We start from the raw sequence: 20,284 nt of genomic DNA, 5'->3' as shown, positions 1-20,284 counted from the left end.
CCACTGCAGTCTCGAACTGCTGGGCTCCGGCGATCCTTCCACCTCAGTCTTCCAAGTAGCCGGAACTACAGGTGCGCGCTACCATGCCCGGCTAATTTTTGATTTATTGTGGAGATGAGGTCTTGCCAAATTGCCCAGGCAGGTCTCGAACCAGCAGGCTCAGGCAATCCACTCACCTCAGCACTGGGATTACAGGCTGAGCCACCGAATTGAAGTCTCACTCCATGGCCCAGGTTGGAGTGTAGTGGCATGCTCATGGCCATCTCAGCGTTGTCCTGCTGGGCTCAGGTGATCCTTCCACCTCAGCCTTCCAAGTAGCCGGAACTATAGGCATGTGCTATCATGCCTGGCTAATTTATTTATTTATTTATTGTAGAGAAGAGGTCTCAGCAAGTTGCGTAGGCTGCTCTCGAATCCGTGGGCTCAGGCAATCCCCTCACCTCAGCCTTTCAAAGTGCTGGGATTACAGGCTTGAGCCACCGCACCTGGCTGACTTCTTATTCTTAACATTTAAAAAATGTTTATATTATGGACAATTTTAACCATAAACAAAGTGGAGAGAATAACACAGTGAACCTTCATTCAGCTACAATGACATCAACTCACTGTTACCCTTGTTTCAGCCACACTGTTTTCCCAACCTCAGTCCTTCCCAATCCCTTTATAGACTATGCTAAAGCAACTCCCAGATATCTCATCTATACATAAATATTTCAAGATGTGGCTCTTACAAACGTCCGAAAAAAGTTCAAAACTGAAACTGCAAATGTTAATGATTCCTTAATCATCACAGTCAAATTTTTAAACATAAGTGTAATATTTTCAAGGTTCATCTACATTGTAGCATGTCTGTGCCTCATACCTTTTTAGGGCTGAGTATTCATGAACAGACCACAGGTTGTTTACCCCTATCGATGGACACTTGGGCTGTTTCCATCTTTGAGCTATATGGTAAATAATGCACTATAAAAACAGGTGTGCAAGCATCTGATTGAATCCATGTTGTCAAACTTTTTGGGTATATACTTATGAGTGGAATTGCTGGATCATATAACAATCCTATGTTGAACTCTTTAAGAAACTACCAAACTGTTTTCCACAGCCATTGCACACAGTTACATTTCCACTAGCCATGGGAGAGTTCCAGTTTCTCCACATCCTCACCAACACTTACATCACACCACCCTAGCAGGTGTGAAGTGGTATTTCACTGTGGTTTTTGATTTGCTGTGCATCTTTTCTTGTGTTTACTAGGCACTTATCTTCTTTGGAGAAGATAAGTCTATTCAAGTCCACTGTCATTTATGAGGAGGGTTGGTTTTGTTTTGTTGTTGAGTTGTAGACATTCTTTTTCTCACCTCATGATTCAATCTTCCACAGGCATCACTGAACGTGGGCGCATGGGGAGCAGCAGTGCCCTGGCACCAGCAGTTGTGGCCTGGAGTCCTCCATTCTCACCACTCAGGGCACAGCCACCCCTAGCAAAGACACATCTTCACATGCACTCACTGCTGACCCTGACCGCCCCCCCCGGCCTCTGAAACTGGCCCAGGGTCTTGCTGCCCTCACCCCCACCATCCTCCTGGTGCCCTGGGTGCCCACAGCCCCTCTGGGCTTCTTGACCTCTGAGGGGGGAGATGGGAGGAGGGCAGGGCTGGAGGGAGGCAGTGAAAGCAGGAGTGCGGGTAGAGGTGGCTCCGTGGGCTGACAGGCTGGGCCAGAACCTCTCAAAGGGAGAGAACTTGAGGGAACTGATGGGGTCAGGGAGCTGCTGCTGAGACGTCTGGGGGAGCACGGCTTAGGCTGGAAGGAGAAGCCCCTTGATGCTGTCCAGGATGGAGGGCGTCATGTGTGAAGCCCAGGAAGACATGTTGCTGAGGGCTGTGTCTGGGCTGCCCACAGGCATCTGCCGTGTGAACTGGGGGTCAAACTGGCTCATATCCTTCTCTGACTGATGAATGAGCTCTGATGACAGAGTCATGTGGCACACCAGGAGGCCATCCTGATTCATGTGCTGAAAGAGGGGGTGCCTCTGCACATCAGCAGCACCCTCGGGTCACTCCTACTCTACTGGCTGGGATGCCACTTCAGAAACTTGTGACAAGGCCTTGGACATCTGGGGTGAAGTGTGGGGCAGTACCAGCTTCCCTTTGATGTCCTTATCCATGGACTTCTTTTGGTTCTCTGTGGCGAAGGACAATGATCTAGGGAGCATGTCCTACATAGGGTCCCCATGCTCCATCAGCCCACAGTCTGGCTGCAGCCACCACACATCTCAAGGACATGCACTCAGTGGTGCTGCAGGTGTGAGTGACGGCGCCCTCATGAATCGACTCCTTGCAGAGTCCAAAGGCCAGTCAGTTTGGTGTGGCCCTGGCTGTTGAGGACAATGTTCTTGGGTCTGAGGTCCTGGTTGATGATGTCTTGGGAGCAGAGATGGCCAGGGCCAGTGTGGTCCTGGTCAGGATGTGTCTTCCAGGAAGATGCCCTCCTGCTCCAGGTGCATGAAGAGCTCGCCACCACTGAGGCACTCGAGGCTGAGGTAGAGCTTGCTGCCAGTCTGGAAGGTATAGGCCAGTTCTACTGTAAGGGGTACTTCACTGACTAGAATTTTTGCTCAGCCCATGTGTGTGCTATGTCTTTAGTGCTGTGCATAACTTTGGCCTACTTAGGACTTCCATGGCACACATTTTGCCCAAGTTGGTGCCTTGCACCTTGGTCTTAGTCAGCCACACCTCCTCAGTATCCCACAGGCTCCAGGTCAGCCGCCTCCTCTTGGCAAAGGGACACACGTGGGGGTGTGGGGATGGACCCTAGCTCGCCCTCGCTGCCTTCCTCTGCCTCCAAGTCCAGATCAAACATGGCCACTAGAACAGCCCTGTGGGTCTCTTGGCCCATACCTGGCCACATCCTGACAGTCCCATATCTGTGCGTTATCACTCTGCCTCAGGCATTCTTTACATATTCTGGATAGTAAGCCCTTATCAGATATATGATTTGCAAATATTTTCTCCCATTCTGTGGGTTGTCTTTTCACTTCTGATAGTGTCCTTTGATGCATACAAGTTGGAAACTTTAATGAAGTCTAATTTATTTTTAAATTTTGTTGCCTTTGTTTTTTGGTGTCATAGCTAAACTCCATTGCCAAATACAGGATCAAGAAGACTTTGTATTACTTTCTCCTAAAAATTTTATAGCTTTTGCTCTTAGGTCTTTGATCCATTTTGAATTCATTCTTGTATATGAGTAAAGTGAGAGTTTGACTTTTCACTTTCTGCATGTTCATATGCAATTTTCCCAATACCATTTGTCTAAGAGATTGTTCTTTCCCCATTGGATGATCTTGGCACCCTTATGGAAAAATCAATCAACCAAGAAAGTTTATTTGGGAGGGTGTATTTCTCAGTTCAATTCTATTCCACTGGTTTGTAAGTTTGTCCTTATGCCAGTGACATGCTGCTTTGATCATGGCTGCTTTGTTAAGGTTTGAAATGGTATGAGCCCCCAACACCTTATTTTCCAAGACTGTTTGGGCTATTTGGGGTTCCTTGAAATTTCATATGAATCTTAGTTGTTTCAATTCCTGAAAAGAAAAAGAAAACAAAAAACAAGCAAAAAAAACCCCACTCCTGGGACTTTAATAGGGACTGCATTCTTCAGTCTCTTTTTTCTTTGGGATCTCCCCCTACTGTTTTTCATGTAATTTCCCGTAAGCTGCATCACACTGAGTGCATTCCTACAGCATAAATTAATATGTACTTTGGTCTGATTCAGGTTTGATTTTTTTTGGATAAGATGGCATCAATGGTGGCCCATGGTCGACTTCTATTACCAGGCCCGTAAGTGTTAGTTATCTCTCATTTTGTGACGCGAACAACCACTGATGGTCATTTTCTAAATCCAGGGTTTCAGTAAAGTTTGCAAAACGATGATATTCTAATTCCGTTATTCCTTTTTCATTTACAGTCTGAAGTACTTTTATAAAAGTTTTGTTGTAAGACTTTTCCTCAACAGTTGTAATCTTGACACACAGTTCATGCAGGAAACGCTGGCTGAACACTCCATTCTGTCCTCCATCAGCTTTCATACTCCTCTGGCATTCTCCAAAGGTCAGAAGTTAGATTATTTTTAATATTATTATGAACCCAGGAATTCTAAACAGTTAGTGAACTTTAGTCCACTACAATGATCATACTTATTGATGACCAAGTGGTGCCATGCCTGGCCCATGGTTTATCTTCCTTCTTGTGGTCTCTCAGTCCTCTGACATCATCCCAGCAGCCTTTAGGGGCCTACTTGCTTTGTGGTACTGCAAGATATTCCAGGCTTATTTTGTACATTCCCTGACCTTGACCTGGAATTGGTCATTTTTCTAGTGATGCTGGGGATGTCTGATGGTCCTGGATCAAAATACCTTTATGTTTATTAAAAATCAAGGGAAGCTCTATTTCTGTTTCTTTTTGTTCTAGACTCAGTTGTACTGATGGCTCAATGGTGTACTGACTAACCCATATTAACTGGAACATGTAAATCATGGCTGGAAGCACCTTCCTCTTGTGTTTAGCTAATTCAAATTCCTCCCTTAGTGGAGAACTGCTGACTTTCTGGACATGTCTGGCCTAGCCAAGGTTTAGCTTGGAGCAGAGCTCATAGAAAAACTTCTTAAAGAGATGCTCTAACTGAAGCCACACAGTCTAGTACCAATTTGCAGGTTCACGCCCAGCTCCCATGAGACTCTAAACTGGAAAGAGATGTCACTGCAGAGAAGCCAGAACAGAAGAGATGTGGGGCAATCCAAACCCTGGAAGTCGGCCATGCTCGATGCTCTCTCTTCTGTTCATGTTTCCTCCTACTCTCAGTTCTTTTTAAGTTTCCATTTTGATTCTGCAATGGGCCATCTTCTGGCATGTGAACCAACAACAGTACAACAATTTTTTCAGGCATAAGTAATTCCAAAATGGTTAAAAATTTTCTGCTTTAGGGAATGACCACAAAGAAGGTAGAGAAGTAAATAAGTAGGTTAAAAATATTGCCAAATAATTATATTAATAAAAAAAACCTTGCCTTTATTACAGATGAGCTTTGACTGCATAAATCCCATAAACACTCTGCCACTACTCAAACAAATGTCCAAGCTAGGTAGGGCACTGCAGGCTCTGGTCCTCAGGGAAGTCTTAGTCAAGCCCTCCACCTTAGCCCAGGGGGTTGCAGAGCTAATCAACACTTCCTTAGGCCAGGCCCAAGGTCATATTGCTCAGGCTCACGTTCCAGTGGCTCCTGAGTCAGCATGTAAGTGAAGAGACTCTGCTCATCTTATTCTGTTGATGCCTTTACTAGTTCAGAGGAGCCAGCTACGCTCTAGCCAAGCACTGCCAATCTGCAGATAACTAGCTCACAGACCTTGACCCTGCATGGGAGAAATGCCCACCAAGAGCCATCATTTTTCCTTTCCAAATGAAATGAGAATAGTAAAAAAATGGATGGAGGATGGATGCAGATCCAGCGCCTGTGCTGCATGTTCAGTTTTCTTTTTTTTTTGAGTTGGAGTCTCACTCGTCGCCTAGGCTAGAGTGCAGTGGCATGCTCACGGCCACTGCAGCCTCCATTTGGTGGGCTCAGGAGATCCTTCTTTTCAGTCTTCCAAGTAGCTGGAGCTATAGGTATGTGCCACCATGCCCGGCTAATTTTTCTTGATTTATTGTAGAGATGAGTTCTTGCCATGTTACCCAGGCGGGTCTGAAACCTGTGGGCTCAGGCAATCCTCTTGCCTTACCTCCCAAAGTACTGGGATTACAGGTGTGAGCCACTGCGCCCAGCTGTGTTCAGTTTCCTAACTCTTCTTGGCATTCAGTGCTGCTGTGAGGTACAGCTGCAGCCTATCTGCATGGGTCCACTGCCACCAGCAGAGGAGGGAGCTGCTCCCCCAGGCTGCATCAGCAAGAGGCTGGAATGTTCCCTGGGTGACTCAGGGGAGCTTCCAAACTCAGTGACTAATGCTGGTACCCAGAAAGAACAGTCATCCACTTTGTCTAACATGTCACACCTTCTTGGAGCATTTTTTAAACATTTTATTTTTTTGACTGTCAAAGGACATTTACTTTTTTTTTTTTTGTTGGAGTCTCACCCCATTGCCCAGGCTGGAGTGCAGTGGTATACTCAAGACCACCCCAGTGTCGACATGCTGGGCTCCAGCAATCTTTCTGCCTCAGCCTTCCAAGTAGCCGGGATTATAGGCGTGTGTTACCATGCCCGGCTAATTTTTTATTTATTGTAAAGATGAGGTCTCACCAAGTTGCCTAGGCTGTTCTCAAATCCAAGGGGTTAGGCAATCCACTTGCCCTGGTCTCCCAAAGTGCTGGGATTACAGGCTGAGCCACTGAGCCTGGCTTGGAACATTTTTAAAAGAGTACTTAGCTTAACTTTTGCTTTTCTGTCACGTCTGCTGTCTGAATGTAATCCATACCTTGGGTTTGTTTGGGTGTGCCAAGCGTGAAGCAGCAGTGATTGGGGAGCCAAAAATGTCACTGGTCTTCCCGCCAGGTGGGTTCAGATGCTGTCGTGTCTGCACAGGAGTCAATTCATCAAAGATACCACTTCCTTTCCCCCCTGTAGAAAAAGTCACAGAACACTGAGCATGTGGAACATTCATCTCATACTACCCCACTCATGGGTTACTTCAGAGACCTCCCCTCATAGTAGCAACGCCTAGTGCCAGCCAGAGTTCCAGGCCAACAGGGTGGGATGATCAGGCTCAAAATCCCTAAAGAGCTATGTCAGGGTACCCTTGAACCTGGCCTGCTGTGGCCTTCATGTCTAGAACTGAGCTGACTTGGGATGGCCTCTAGAGGAGAGATGGCATAAAATAGCACATTCTTTTCTTTAGAATTTCCTTAACCTTGTACATTTCATGCTTTCTTGTTGAAGCATCTTCTTATTAAACCCATGCAAAGTTCTTTAGTAGATAAAAAGTAAACAGCTAAATGTTTAGGTCACAAAGATAGAGTTTTGAATTTAATAACAAACCCATTCAAGGAAATCTGCTGTCCTGAAAATTCTGATCTCATTCTGGCTGGAACTTCTAGGGACAAATAGATATATTAGTGATTCAGAGACAAGAAACATCTTTGCTGCCAACTATAATTGACCTTATAAGCTGCACTGAAACTTTGTCTAAGATGTAACTTCCTGCTTTTTGGGTTAAGAAATGGGGTCTCGCTTTGTTGCCCAGGCTGGAGTGTAGTGATGTGATCATAGCTCGCTATAGCTTTGAACTCCTTGGCTCAAGCAATCCTCCAGCTTCAGCCTCCCAAGTAGCTTGGGTTACAGGTGCACACCACCACATCTGGCTAATTATTTAAAAAAATATTTTGTGGAGATGAGGTCTTACTAAGTTGCCCAGGTTCCTGGCCTCAAATGATCCTCCTAAAGTGCTAGAATCATAGGTGTGAGCCACCATTCCTGGCCCTAAGATATAACTTCTTATAAACCATGACTAAGACCTGGAGGTAAAGCATAAATGCTTGTGCCTATGTTAAGCTGAAAGTTGGCTACCCTATGAAACCAACTGATCATCTCTTCACTTAGCAGACACCAAGCACCTACTTTCCACATCTAGCACTATGCTAGATGGAGGTGGTATCATTAAAATCTTGGCCCTGGGCACCAAGAATTTATCTATAAGAGGGAAGAAGATGCACTTCCCTCACTTGCTCTGTGACTATATGAAAGTTATTTGGCTCTTCTGTGCCCCATATTCCTCATCTGTAGAATGGGCCTCACGGGGCTGTAGGAGGGGTCAGTGAGTTACTGCAGCGCCTATGGTAGATGCTTAGAACAGTGCCTGGGATAGAAATAATAACTGTTAGCTATATTTTCTAGGCAGTGATTAAGAGACATCTATACATACTGTTCAGTGAAAAAAGAAAGGTGCAAACACTCTACAAAGCATGCAGTATTTTCACTTAAAATAAGGGGGTGTTCTTATTTGCTTCTATCTGAATAAAGAAAAATGATTCTTCTCCCACCACACAGAAGTTGCTTAGGGTGCCAGGGACATGTGGGCAAGAAACGGAACAGATGGCATGTAGGGGCTTAAGGCTGCTTAATACATTCTTCTTTTTCTTTTAAACAGTTTTGATCTTTTGTTTTCAAAAAATTACATTTCCTCAATTTAGTTACTTAATTTAAAGACAGTTTATTCAAGCGCAACATTGGAGGATGGCCCATTTGGAAACATCAACTCCAAAGGGAGTGTTCTGGAGTAAGGAGGTTGAGTTCGTTTATACACGCAGAGACAGGAGTTTTTAGCAGAATTACAACATTACTCGTACAAGACTGGTGCACAATTACAGCACTTTGATTGGTTACAGGAAAAATTACATTTCATCAGAGACTACCCAGTTGTAGTAACCCACACTGCTCTACAGAAGGACATGAGCACCATAGAAAAAAGCTGGATGAGGAGCGCCGGGGAGCCCACAAGCAGACAAGGCTCTAGTCAGTGGTCTGTGCCCTCAGGGCCTTCAGACCTGTCTTGAGGGCCCACTGCTGCCATGCAGACTCAAGCACAGTGGTGTTCTGGGATACCAGTCAGCTTCTAGGGCATGGACTACAGTTCCAACAAGGACTGGAACAGTATAGCAAGTGGGGGCTCAGGTTGGGGTATTTACCTTTTTTGGGGTGATAGAACACTTGGGGATATGTGGGACTCCCTCTGCAGGAAAATGGGCACACCCACATTTGTAGAACTTAAGGTGACTATAAGCCTCCTGAACCTCAGCCACAGACCTCCCAGGCTGGAAACCCCTGGCCAGGGAAGCCAGCAAAGCATGGTGTTGAGAACAGGCATCCTGTGGCCAGACTGCTGAGGTTAGAGTACCTCTCAGTGACTCATTAACTGTGGGACCTTGGACAAGTTGCATCTCCATTTTCTCAACTTTCAAAAGGTAATAAATAGTGATTACAACAGTCCCACCTGTTGAGTAAGCCCTCAGTAATGCTGCTGGGCTGTGCTGGCAAGCATGCCCCCAGATCACAAGGTGGGGAAAAACTGTCCTATGAGACCCCTCCACGTTGTACAACTCCTGCTTGTGCTACAAAGACTTACATAACTTTTTTAAAAAGTGCATTCAGTTTTTTAAAAAATGAAGGGCTGGGTGTGGTGGCTTATGCTTGCAATCTCAGCACTTTGGGAGGCCAAGGTGAGAGGATTGCTTGAGCCCAGGAGTTCAAGACCAGACTGGGCAACATAGTAAGACTGCATCTCTACACAAAAATCAAAAAAATTAGCCGGGTATTGTGGTGTGTACCTATGGTCCCAGCTACTTGGGAGGCTGAGGCAAAAGGATCACCTGAGCCCAGGAGGTTGAGGTTGCAGCAAGCCATGATCATGCCACTGCACTCCAGCTTGGACAACAGAGTGAGATTTCAAGGCAGAAAATTAAATTGAAATTAAAATGTAAAATAAAAGTAATTCAATGTCAAGTTTTTGGCCAGGCATTGCTCTTTTTTTTTGAGCTGAAGCCTCACTCTGTCACCCAGGTTGGAGTGCAATAGCACGCTCATAGCCACCATAGCCTTGACTTGCTGGGCTCAGGCAATCTTTCTGCCTCAGCCTTCCAAGTAGCTGGAACTACAGGTGCACATTACCATACCTGGCTAATTTTTAAACTTATTGTTGCGATGAGGTCTCCAATCCCTGGGCTCAGGCAATCCTCTCACCTCAGCCTCCCAAAGTGCTGGGATTACTGCGTCCGCAGCACTGCTTATTTTAGGAAAAATCCGTAAGACATACTCGCATGCGTAACAAGGTGACCAACAGGTAACGAATGCCCAGGCCATATAGAACAGGAACAGTTCACAGAAACATCTTGTGAATCCCTTCTCTCTCACCAGTGGTAACCATACTTATGAATTTTCTGGAAACCATAAACTTGTTTTACCATGTATACGTGCTACCCTAAACATATACTTCTGTTTTTGAACTTTATAAAGTAGTAATCATACTGCATATGTGTACAACGCCACATTTTACTTGAAAGATGAATTCAGCTTTGAAGAAAATATGCCTAAATTCACTCATAACTAAAGAAAAATAAATTCAAGATATATGCTTTTAAAAACCAAATTGCAAAAGACCAACACTGTTGGAAACAAGCATGCATATACATTGGGGGTATACACTAGGCAACCTCTTCAAAGACTAGTTGGAAATATCTGTCAATATTCTAAATTCATATACCCTCTGATCCAACAGTTCCATTTCAGGCAATTGTAAGAAAGATTGTATCCCAGTGGATACATTTAGGAGGTCAGCTGGAAGCATGGGACCCAGAGTCAGGGAAAGCCTGATCCAACGGCCAGCTCTGCCACTGACTAGCCATGGGAATTAGGCATACCAGTGACTCTCCCTAGGCTTCAGTTTCCTCCTCTGTAAAAGGGGTAACGCTGCTTATCCTCCTAGGGTTACAGCAAAGACGCAAAGCACTTAGCATAGCTGCTGGCAAATATGGAGTAATCCATAAATACCAATGATTATTAGGAGAACACGGAATACAATTTGGGGAAAATCGAAACCAGGTCACTAACAAAAAACACACAATGGCTATGATGTAGTAAATCATACATATTCTTTGCTCCTGCATACATTCCCCAACCCGGCCCTGCAACTGAGGGACTGTGGTGCTGAGACTGCATGACTAAAGACAGAAAGAAGGCAGGACTCCAGATCTTGGGTGGTAGACACAACTAGCAGTTTCCCTTGGTAATACAAAGGGCACTTGGAGAGATGGAAAAACTCTAAACAACCATGAGAAGCAATGTGAGAAGCAGGAATCTGGCAAGGGGAGCCACACTAGCTGTTGCCACACCTTGTGACCATACACAGCAGAGGCTCAGCTGAGAAAGACTGAACTCCCCACTAGGCATGAGATTGTGCAAAGTGGCATAGCCTGCCCTGCAGGGACTATGACATACTCCAGGGACAGCTCCAAACACGCACTCTGCTGAGCGGGGCCGAGTGAGCACTCACTGGAAGTGCCTCAGATTTGATTCTATCTTGCATGCAACGTGCAGTTCTGCTGTCTTTGGTGTAGAGAATGTTCAGGGACAACCACTCCTGGCCCTAAACTCATAAACTAGGTACAATGAGAATATTAGTCACTTAGTAAGAACCACTTGCTTCTCTACTATAGCTACATCCAAGAAAACAACCAGACAAAAAACTAGCTTCTGACTCTAATGTTTCCCCCCGCCCCTGCTACAAATGGTCAGGAAATAATTTTTTTTTTTGAGTTGGAGTCTTACTCTGTCACTCAGGCTGGAGTGTAGTAGCATGCTCACGGCCACTGCAGCCTCAACCTGCTGGGCTCAGGTGATCTTTCCACTTCAGCCTTCCAAGCAGCTGGAACTACAAGCATGCACCACCATGACTGGCTACCTTTTTAAAAAATTTAATGTAGAGATGAGGTCTTGCCAAGTTGCCCAGGCTGGTCTTGAACCTGTGGGCTCAGACAATCCTCTCACCTTGTCCTCCCAAAGTGCTGGGATTATAGGCATGAGCCACTGTGCTCGGCCTGGTCAGGAAATATTTGCAACCAGAATTGGGGCAAGGAAGCAGGGACAGCTTTGGTTCTGCTTGACTTTGTATCTGCCTGACACACTGACTCCTGAGTGTGGCCTCTCAAGTCTTTGGAGGAGTGAGCCAACTGCGCTTTCCCCTCTGGGACAGACAGGGGAAGCTCCTTGGGTAACTGTCACTGTGCGTTGCTCAGCTGGACCCTCCGTCCACCAAGGGAGACCTTCTGCCAGTCTCTCCCTCTGCAGCCGCTGGAAGGTGGGATCGACAATGAAGACTACAGAGGCCAGTGCTGGACTAACTCTTCCCGGTCAGGGTTTCCATCCCACTGACAATCTGATTAAAAATACTCTCTCCCTTAAGGATAATTAGGAAAAATGTTTAAATGTACAATTATTTGCATGCAGTTTCAGGAATCTCAAGGGGTCCACAGGACAACTGGGAGACCCTCCCTGCAGGAACTAGAACCCCCAACCACCTTTGTATTCTCGTTGCCTGTACTCAACCCAAGTCTGTTGAACAGATGGAGAATTTAAGACTACTCGAGCCACCTTCAAGTAGAAAGTAAAAAATCAGAAGAACTTGCTTTCATTTTGAAGAACTCTGATAGCAAGCAATAGCCTGTACCAGAAATTATGTGAAAGTGTAAGTATAAAGAAGCAGAAAAAATTTAACAAAGAGAACAGGTAGAGGTCAAAGGATGAAGAATTTACGAGGGTCCATACCTGGGGGATTTGTCCTCTTGGGTATGTTCTGAGGTTCTTCAGTTGGTCCAAAAATATTAGATGCCATCCTATTAGGCCTGCTGGAAGGAGCAGCTTCTTCTGGACTTCCAAAAAGATTGCTTGATTCTCCTCCTGGGGACTTCATGGCCCTACAAGCACAGAGCACACACCAGTTACCGATGGCTGACCTGGAAGCTTGTCACGGCAGGGGTTATGGCATAACTGGACAGGGTAAGCGCAATTTCTTAATGGAGAAATCCCCCACCACAATTATTTAATACTGGTATGACTAGTTCACAGATGGCCACATGACAAACTTCTTTTACAGCTCTTAAGGTCCTCTTAAAAGTTTTCTTCACATATCTTGGTTATGTCAAAAATTCTCTAAAAATCTGCTAGGCACAGGGGCTCGAGCCTGTAATCCCAGCACTTTGGGAGGCCAAGGCGAGAGGATTGCCTGAGCTGATGGGTTTAAAACCAGCCTGGGCAACTAGGTGAGCCCTCATTTCTACAATAAAAATCAAAAAATTAGCTGGGCATGGTAGTGCACACCTGTAGTTCCAGCTACTTGGAAGGCTGAGGTAAAAGGAGTGCCTGAGCCCAGCAGGCTAACACTGGAGTAGCTGTGAGCATGCCACTGCACTCCAGCATGGGCGACAGAGTGAGACTCCAACTCAGATAAATATAAATAAATAAAATTCTCTAGAAACCCATATATTTTAAGTTATTTCTATGACCTCTCATAAGTAAAATTAAAAGTTCCCTAAGACAGGCAAATTGAGCAACATTCAGTAGAGTCTAAGACTAATTTTAATTAGTATTCAGTGGTGTTTAATACTATAAACACATTCAGTAGTGTTTAAAGCTGTAGCTTAGATTTGTTAAGTGCTCACTGTATGCCAGATACTATTCTAAGCAAATTACATTCACTTAATCTCCCAATAGCCCTACAGGCAGGGAATCATTTTTAGATGATGAATCTGAGATTAAGAAAAATCAGGTAATTTGCCAAAAGCCACGCAGGAAGTAGTAGAGTCAAGACTGAAATCCAGGCAGTCTGGATCTAGAGTCTGGATCATGTCCTACTGCTGCCACCTCTCTTAAAGATCTCAAGAAAAAGAGGGCATCTACCATTTATCCTAAGGACAAGATTGACTCCCAGTATGGGGCCCCTGGCCACCAAGCATGTGGACATGGCTGGTGTGAACTGAGGTGTGCCGTACGTATAACTTCACACCGGGTCTCAAGGCTCAGCATGAGGAAAAGAAGGAAAACATCTCTTAGTGTTTTTCCCCCCAAGTTTCTACACATAGCATTGAAATTGTGCCTTTTTTACTGATCACACTGGAACAGTATTTTGTACATTTTAGGTTGACCATCTATAAAAGTTAATTTCTGACTCATATGACTTCTAAAATATTTTAAGTTCCACCAGTGGTCCACATTTCTGCTGTATGGTGCTGGCCTAGACCAAGTGCTTCTTGCCAAGCTATTCAACGAAGTAAGTCCTGGGAAACAACACTAGGATAATCATCTAGTCCTGAAGCCTGGAAAAACCAGTGAAATGCTGAGTATCAGGAAGATAAAGGAACACAACTACTAGCGGCACTGTTCACTTGAGATCGATGCCTGTGGCACCTCGAAAATACACCCGTGTTCTACCGTTACTGGTTAAACAACCACAAGGATCATAGTGTTCTCGCTGCTCAGACACAAGCAGCAATAGACTCCCATGCTGGGCTTTGGGAAACTGTTTTGAACTACTGTAAGTTTTAAAGTAGACATTTCAGAAGTAGATCAGGACCTTGAGTGACTTTCTACTGCAAAAACTTAAGAATAAGAAATTGCCACAAAGTTCTACCCTCAGAACACAGCCTACAAGTAGCACAGCAGTGAAACACTGAAGTCAGAACACCTGGAAGGACTTTCAAATGCACTTAAGAGAGGCCTACTGAAACCAAGTTTTAAACCAGTAAGTGGCTGTGCTCTTTCACTAGTCCTAAGCAACAGACATTTAGAAATACAGTTGGCACCAGGCTCGGTGGCTCAGCCTGTAATCCCGCGCCTTTGAGAGGCTGAGGTGAGTGGACTGCCTGAGCCCCTGGGTTTGAGACCCGCCTGGGCAGGCGAGACCTCATCTCTACAATAAATCAAAACATTAGCCGGGCGTGGTAGCGCGCGCCTGTAATTCCGGCTACTCGGAAGGCTGAGGCGGAAGGATCGCCAGAGCCCAGCAGGTCGATGCTGCGGTGGCCGGGAGTGGCCACTGCACTCCAGTCTGGGCGACAGAGTGAGACTCCAACTCAAAAAAAAAGAAATACAGTTGGCTCTCTGCATTCATGGATTCAACCAATCTTAGATTGAAAATAGGGGGGGAAAAGGATGGTTAGAGCTGTACTGTACATGCCTTTTTAAGCAATACAGCCTGACAACTATTTACATCATATTAGGTATTGTAAGAAGTCTAGAGATGACTTAAAGTGTACGGAAGAATGTGTGTAGGTTATATGGAAATACTACGCCATTTTATAGCAGGGTCTTGCACATCCTCAGATTTTGGTATCTGAGGGAGGTCCTGGAACCAAGGGACACCAGGACACCAAGGGACAACCGCACTTAAAATTACAGGGCTCTACACCACATAAAAGCTACGATTTGTGGTTAGGCCTCACTGGCAAGCTATGACTGCTCACAGTTAACAAAATAACAGGATATCTAAAATGTTTGTTTTCTCAAAAGAGCTAGAAAGAGAGCTAACATCGCTTGTGACTGGACTAGAGTTCTCAGATCTCTTTCAAAGAGTGAAGAACTCAGTTGCTTTACAAAGGGCAGATAACATGCAGTCTCAGTCTGCACAGAAACCCATGGGCACACCATGCAACACCACAGAAGCCATGTGTGTGCCGGCAGGTCTCTGAAGTGGTACCGAGATTTCTTATCTACTTGGAAGCCTGGGAAGGACACATGCCAAACCTGCCTGTCAGCATTTCCTGAAGGAGGATTTGAGGAGGGAAAGAAAAAAAAAAGGCAGGCCATTTCCATTTGCGATTTTTTTTTTTCTGAGTTGGAGTCTTACTCTGTCCCCCAGGCTGTAGGGCAATGGCACGCCCACAGCCATACCAGCATCCACCTGCTGGGCTACTGCGATCCTTCCTAGTAGCTGGAACCTCAAGCATGCGCTACCACGCCCGGCTAATTTTTTGATTTATTGTATAGATGAGGCCTCACCAAGTGGCTCAGGCTGTTCTCAAGCCCACGGGCTCAAGCAATCTGCTCACCTCGGCCTCCCAAAGTGCTGGGATTACAGGCTTGAGCCACAGCACCTGGCAGGATTTTTTGGGTTTTTTTTGAGTGACAAGGTCTCGCTCTGTGGCCTAGGCTGGAGTGCAGTGGCGTGATCATAGCTCACTGGAACCTCAACTCCTGGGCTCAGGCAATCCTACTGCCTCAGCCTACTTAGAAGCCAGGAAGGTGTGTACCATTATACCCAGCTAATTTTTAGAGCTGTTTTAGAGACAGGGTCTTGCTGTGTTGCCCAGGTTTGAATCAAACTCCTGGCTTCAAGCAGTCCTCTTGCCTCTGGGATTATAGATGTGAGCCACCATGCCCAGTCCTGGAGGGGTATATATGTATATAAAATAACCAATGACCAGGCTGAGCACAGTAGCTGTAATCCCAGGATTTAGGGAGGTCAAGGCAAGAGGATTACTTGAGCCAAGGAGCTCAAGACTAGCTTAAAAAACATATCAAGACCTCATCTCTACAAAAATAAAAATAAAAAAACCTATCCGGGTGTGGTGGTACACACCTGTAATCCCAGCTACTCAGGAGGCTTGAAGCGGGAAGATTGCTTAAACTGCAGAGGTCAAAGCTGCAGTGAGCTGTGACAATGCCACTGCACTCCAGCCTGGGTGAGATTCCAATCAAAACAAAAAACAGGCCAGGCGCGGTTGCTCACGCCTATAATCCCAGCACTTTGGGAAGCTGAGGTAAGAGGACTGCCTGAGCCCATGGGTTCGAGACCAGCCTGGGCAATTTGGCGAGACTTCATCTCTACAGTAAATAAAAAAATTAGCGTAGTGGCGCATGCCTGTAGTTACAGCTACTTGGAAGGCTGAGGTGGAAGGATCACCTGAGCCCAGCAGGTCAAGGCTGCGGTGGCTTTAAGCATGCTACTGCACTCTAGCCTCAGCAACAGAGTGAGACTTCAACTTAAAAGAAACACACACACACACACAAAATCCCAAAAAACAGCCAGGGCATGATAGCTCATGCACATAATCCTGGCATTTTAGGAGGCGAGAGGATGGCCTGAACCAAGGGGTTCAAGACCAGCCGGGGTAAGTTGGTGAAACCTTGTCTCTACAATAAATAAATAAAAAATTAGTCAGGTATGGTGGCGCACACCTGTAGTTCCAGCTATTTGGAAGGCTTAGGTGGAAGGATAGCCTGAGCTCAACAGGCTACGGTGGTCCAAGAATGTGTCACTGTATATCAAGCCTCATGCCAGCATGAGTCGAACTCCTCTTTTCTGGGTAGACTCTGATTCCAGCTCTCCAGGGCTCTTTCCGACCCCTGCTTCCTACATTTGCAGTCTCAAAGACTCCTGCTGCAGTGCAACTCATACATTTCCCGAGCCCTCTCATGGGCACCCTGCAGCAGCAGACCCCGTAGCTAGAAAGGTGAGTAAGCAAAAGCCCTCGCTCGGGAGGAGCTTCAAGTTACTGGGGAAAGCTAGACCAGGTGGTTTCCGCGTTCTGGGTGAGTGACAGAACAGATACTGAGTGTTCCCGGGACACCGAAGTTTATAAAAGGTGTGGCCCAGACTGAATCCATGGTCTCCATGTGGAAAGGGTACCATCAGGCACAGGAGATAAACAGAGTTATTTGAAATATTAATCTAGGGTGGTAGAAATATAGAATTTAATACTGTTCTGCATATGTTTCTTAATTTTATTTTAAAACAAAGAAAAAAAGTGGTGCCACAGACTGTTTCAGCAGAAAATGACGCATAAAGGCCCAGCCACCTGGGAAGAGGCAGAGGCCAGGTCTCCATCACAAAGGCAACAGTCCACACTGCAGGTTGTGCAGCCTGAAGCAGTCAGACAGCAAGGCTGCCTCAAAAAGGCCTCAGACACTTGGGGCCGAGCGTTCAATGGACCTTTCAATAAAAACAGTCGATAACAATGGCGCACTGTGGCCTTCTCCAGGCCACAGGCAGTTACCTCTGTGACCCTATGGGGGAGGGGAATGCAAGGGCTCAGACATTTGGGGCCAAATTCACAATGTGGGGGCGCTTCACAGATATTTTTCCTTTTGTAGTATCCCTCACTATATTTCAGCAAAGACATTCAAAGTACACAAGAGAAACCCAGGGTCACAGGCAAGAAGAACAGCCCCCAACAATGCAGCACTGGAGAGGCAGGGAAAACACGCACTCCTCCTAGGGGCTCTGGACCCTCCTCAAACAGCTTGTCCCGAGTTTCAGAAACGATCTGAGGACTGGCCCAGTTTGGAAAGCAGCGAGAAAGACACTCGGTTTAAATTCTTTACAAATATAAATGTTACGGCTTAAAGGAAGACCTCAGGTTAATGACAGCTAAGGCATAATGCTTTTACAGCTCAAAATCCCCTTAACACAAGACAATCCCTCCACAAGAAAACAAAAGATGCAGAGCCTGAAGAGAGGAGAAGCTGGCTAGGGAATCTCAAAGCCACAGGTGGATTCTCTCCACGGCAAAACAAGCGGCGGGCTCTCCAGTCCCGCTCAGAATGCCGACAAACACACAGCCTCGAACATACCGGAGCACAAGCTTCCGCTGATATGAATCATCCTGTCAAGGCTGGTTTTCCTTCTTCACCATCCTAAAAGGAAGATTTTCTTTTTCCTTTTCACAATATCCTTCAAAAAACGAATCCTCCAAAGACTTGTGGAACTTTAGAGCAATACTACTCTGCAAGCTATTTCTGGAGCTCCGAAGGCCGGCAGAACAACCATTTACCGGGCTGCCAGTACCAGGCAGCGAACAGCAACAGGGACAGCCCTTCAGGGATGCCACCGAGATGCGCTGGGGACGCCGTGCCCAGCGGGAGTGGGTGGTGCCCCTGAAATGGATTCATTCACTCCGGTGAGGCCCAGTCGGTGTTCTCCACGTGGAAAGGGAGTCATGGGCACGGGAGGTATCTTACAGCGCTCCAGGATACACTTCTGATCCCACATCGGTACAGATCTGGACGCCAGGGACCAAGATTCTCTGTTCCATTGATTCACGACTCGTTAGTCGTTTGGCTACGAGTATTCCTGCTTCCGGACTTAACTCCCCCATTTAAAGGGCCCGTTTCTTTAGTATTTATTCTATGTAGCCCTTGTCTCAAAGGTCATCACACGCACGAATTCGCGTCCCCCTCCATGGCGGGGAGGGACCGTCCACGAGGCTCAAAACACAGAGAAGCCTCGCGCAGTGCAAGACCCGAGTCGAGGGCGCAAGCTGCCTGCCGGAGCGGGAAAGCCCCCGTGGGCGCCGCCAGCCCTAGCTGACGGACTCCCAATGGCCACAGGGCGCTTTAGTAGCTACAAAGAGCGGGCAGTGAGCGCCGGGAGCCAAGCCGAGTCGGGAGCTGCGCGTCAGCCTGGTCCCTCCTACGGCTACTGTGCGGACCCCACGCTCCTCTTCTTCCCCAGACACCCTGGGGCTCCCTAGAGGAACGTGGCCAGGGTCGCAGCGCACACGCGCGCAAGCACAAGCCCAACCCCGGCACACACTGTCGACCCGCGTTCACCCGCGGCATTGTTCCCTAGACCGCGGGCGGCCCTCCTCGCCCTCGCCTCGCGACACAGAGTCGAGGCACAGCTCTTTAGAGACAGGACATCGGCGAACCGGTCGTCGGGCTCCGGGTGACTCCGTACGGGACGCGGCACAGCCAGGGCAGGGGCGGGGCACGGCCCGGCGGGCCTTGGCCAGGTCGCCCAGCCCACCCGGCGCCACGCAGCTCGCGGACGCACCCAGCCCGGGTCCGCCGCCCCCGCCCCCTGGCGGCACCCTCTGCCCGGACTGCCCGCCTCGCGCCCACTGCTCGGCCCCCGCATCCCGCCAGCGCCGCACCTGGAGCCGATGCGGTCGCCCTCGCTCTCCGGGTTCCGGAACATGTCGCCCAGCGCCTCCCTCAGCCCGCTGCGCAGGCGCTCCGGCCCGCCCAGGCGCAGGTACCCCGAGGCCGCCCGCTACGCTCATTGGACGTCGCGACGCCAATCACGCCTCGGCAACCTACTGCGACGTGGGCTCCGCCCCTCGCACCGCCCCAATGAGGGGGGTCAGGAAAAGCCGGCGCCGCGCCCGCAGTCGATTGGTGGAAGGGACGTCGATCAGGGCTTCCGGTGCTGCTATTGGACAAGTGATTGGGCGGGCTGAGGGGACAGACCGTGGAGCCAAGAGCCCAGGAGAGGAAGCGAGGACTGGCGGAGCGCTGGCGCCAGACCCACAGGCTACAAAGGCCGAACTTGAGCACTGGCTCTCCCGCAGGCCCCTACAGGGCACCATGGCCCCGGCAGGTACAAACGACAATCATTAGATCAAGTATTAGTATGTATTTATACACAGTAAAAACATTTACAAGTTGAACTGGAAATTTAAACAGAAGTTTAACAGCTTGTTTATTATATTAAATAACCAAAACACCTTTTATTCCCAAAATTGGTAAAGAATAAATAATATAATTTACAATATGGTACAAAAAATAATCAGGAAAGACAAGCATTCTGCTTTATACATACACTGTATATGTATATTTATAATCTATAAAACAAATTCACATCTGAAACAAGCCAAAAACCTTTGATGATATGGCTTAACGATTATTAAAGGAAACAGCAGTAAGTGCTGCTGCCCAGACCATAGCTCACAGCCAGCTGTCCTGCTAGAGAACAAAGGGCACAGGTTGCTGTAGTGCTTCCAAGACTCAACTTACTTCACGTGCCTTACAAGTT

The 20,284-nt window shown here is 47.1% G+C and overlaps 1 protein-coding gene across 1 annotated transcript in view; it reads right to left on the bottom strand.

Moving 5' to 3' along the window:
* The window catches only part of JPT2 (Jupiter microtubule associated homolog 2), a 21,680-nt gene extending 2,178 nt beyond the window's left edge, over nucleotides 1-19,502 (bottom strand). Inside the window, exons 1-3 of the mRNA XM_008070308.1 lie at nucleotides 19,404-19,502; nucleotides 12,301-12,449; nucleotides 6,464-6,606 (exon numbers count right to left, since the gene is read on the bottom strand). Coding sequence (XP_008068499.1) covers nucleotides 6,464-6,606; nucleotides 12,301-12,449; nucleotides 19,404-19,447 — 336 coding nt within the window. The 5' untranslated portion in view covers nucleotides 19,448-19,502. The remainder of the gene's footprint in view (nucleotides 1-6,463; nucleotides 6,607-12,300; nucleotides 12,450-19,403) is intronic.
* Nucleotides 19,503-20,284: the final 782 nt, after the last annotated feature.

The sequence above is a fragment of the Carlito syrichta genome, unplaced genomic scaffold, assembly GCF_000164805.1.
Source record: "Carlito syrichta isolate Samal-C Ts95f unplaced genomic scaffold, Tarsius_syrichta-2.0.1 Scaffold313344, whole genome shotgun sequence".
Classification (NCBI taxonomy): Eukaryota; Metazoa; Chordata; class Mammalia; order Primates; family Tarsiidae; genus Carlito; species Carlito syrichta.
Note: the sequence above shows the minus strand (reverse complement) of the source record. Positions and strands in the feature narration are given on the sequence as shown.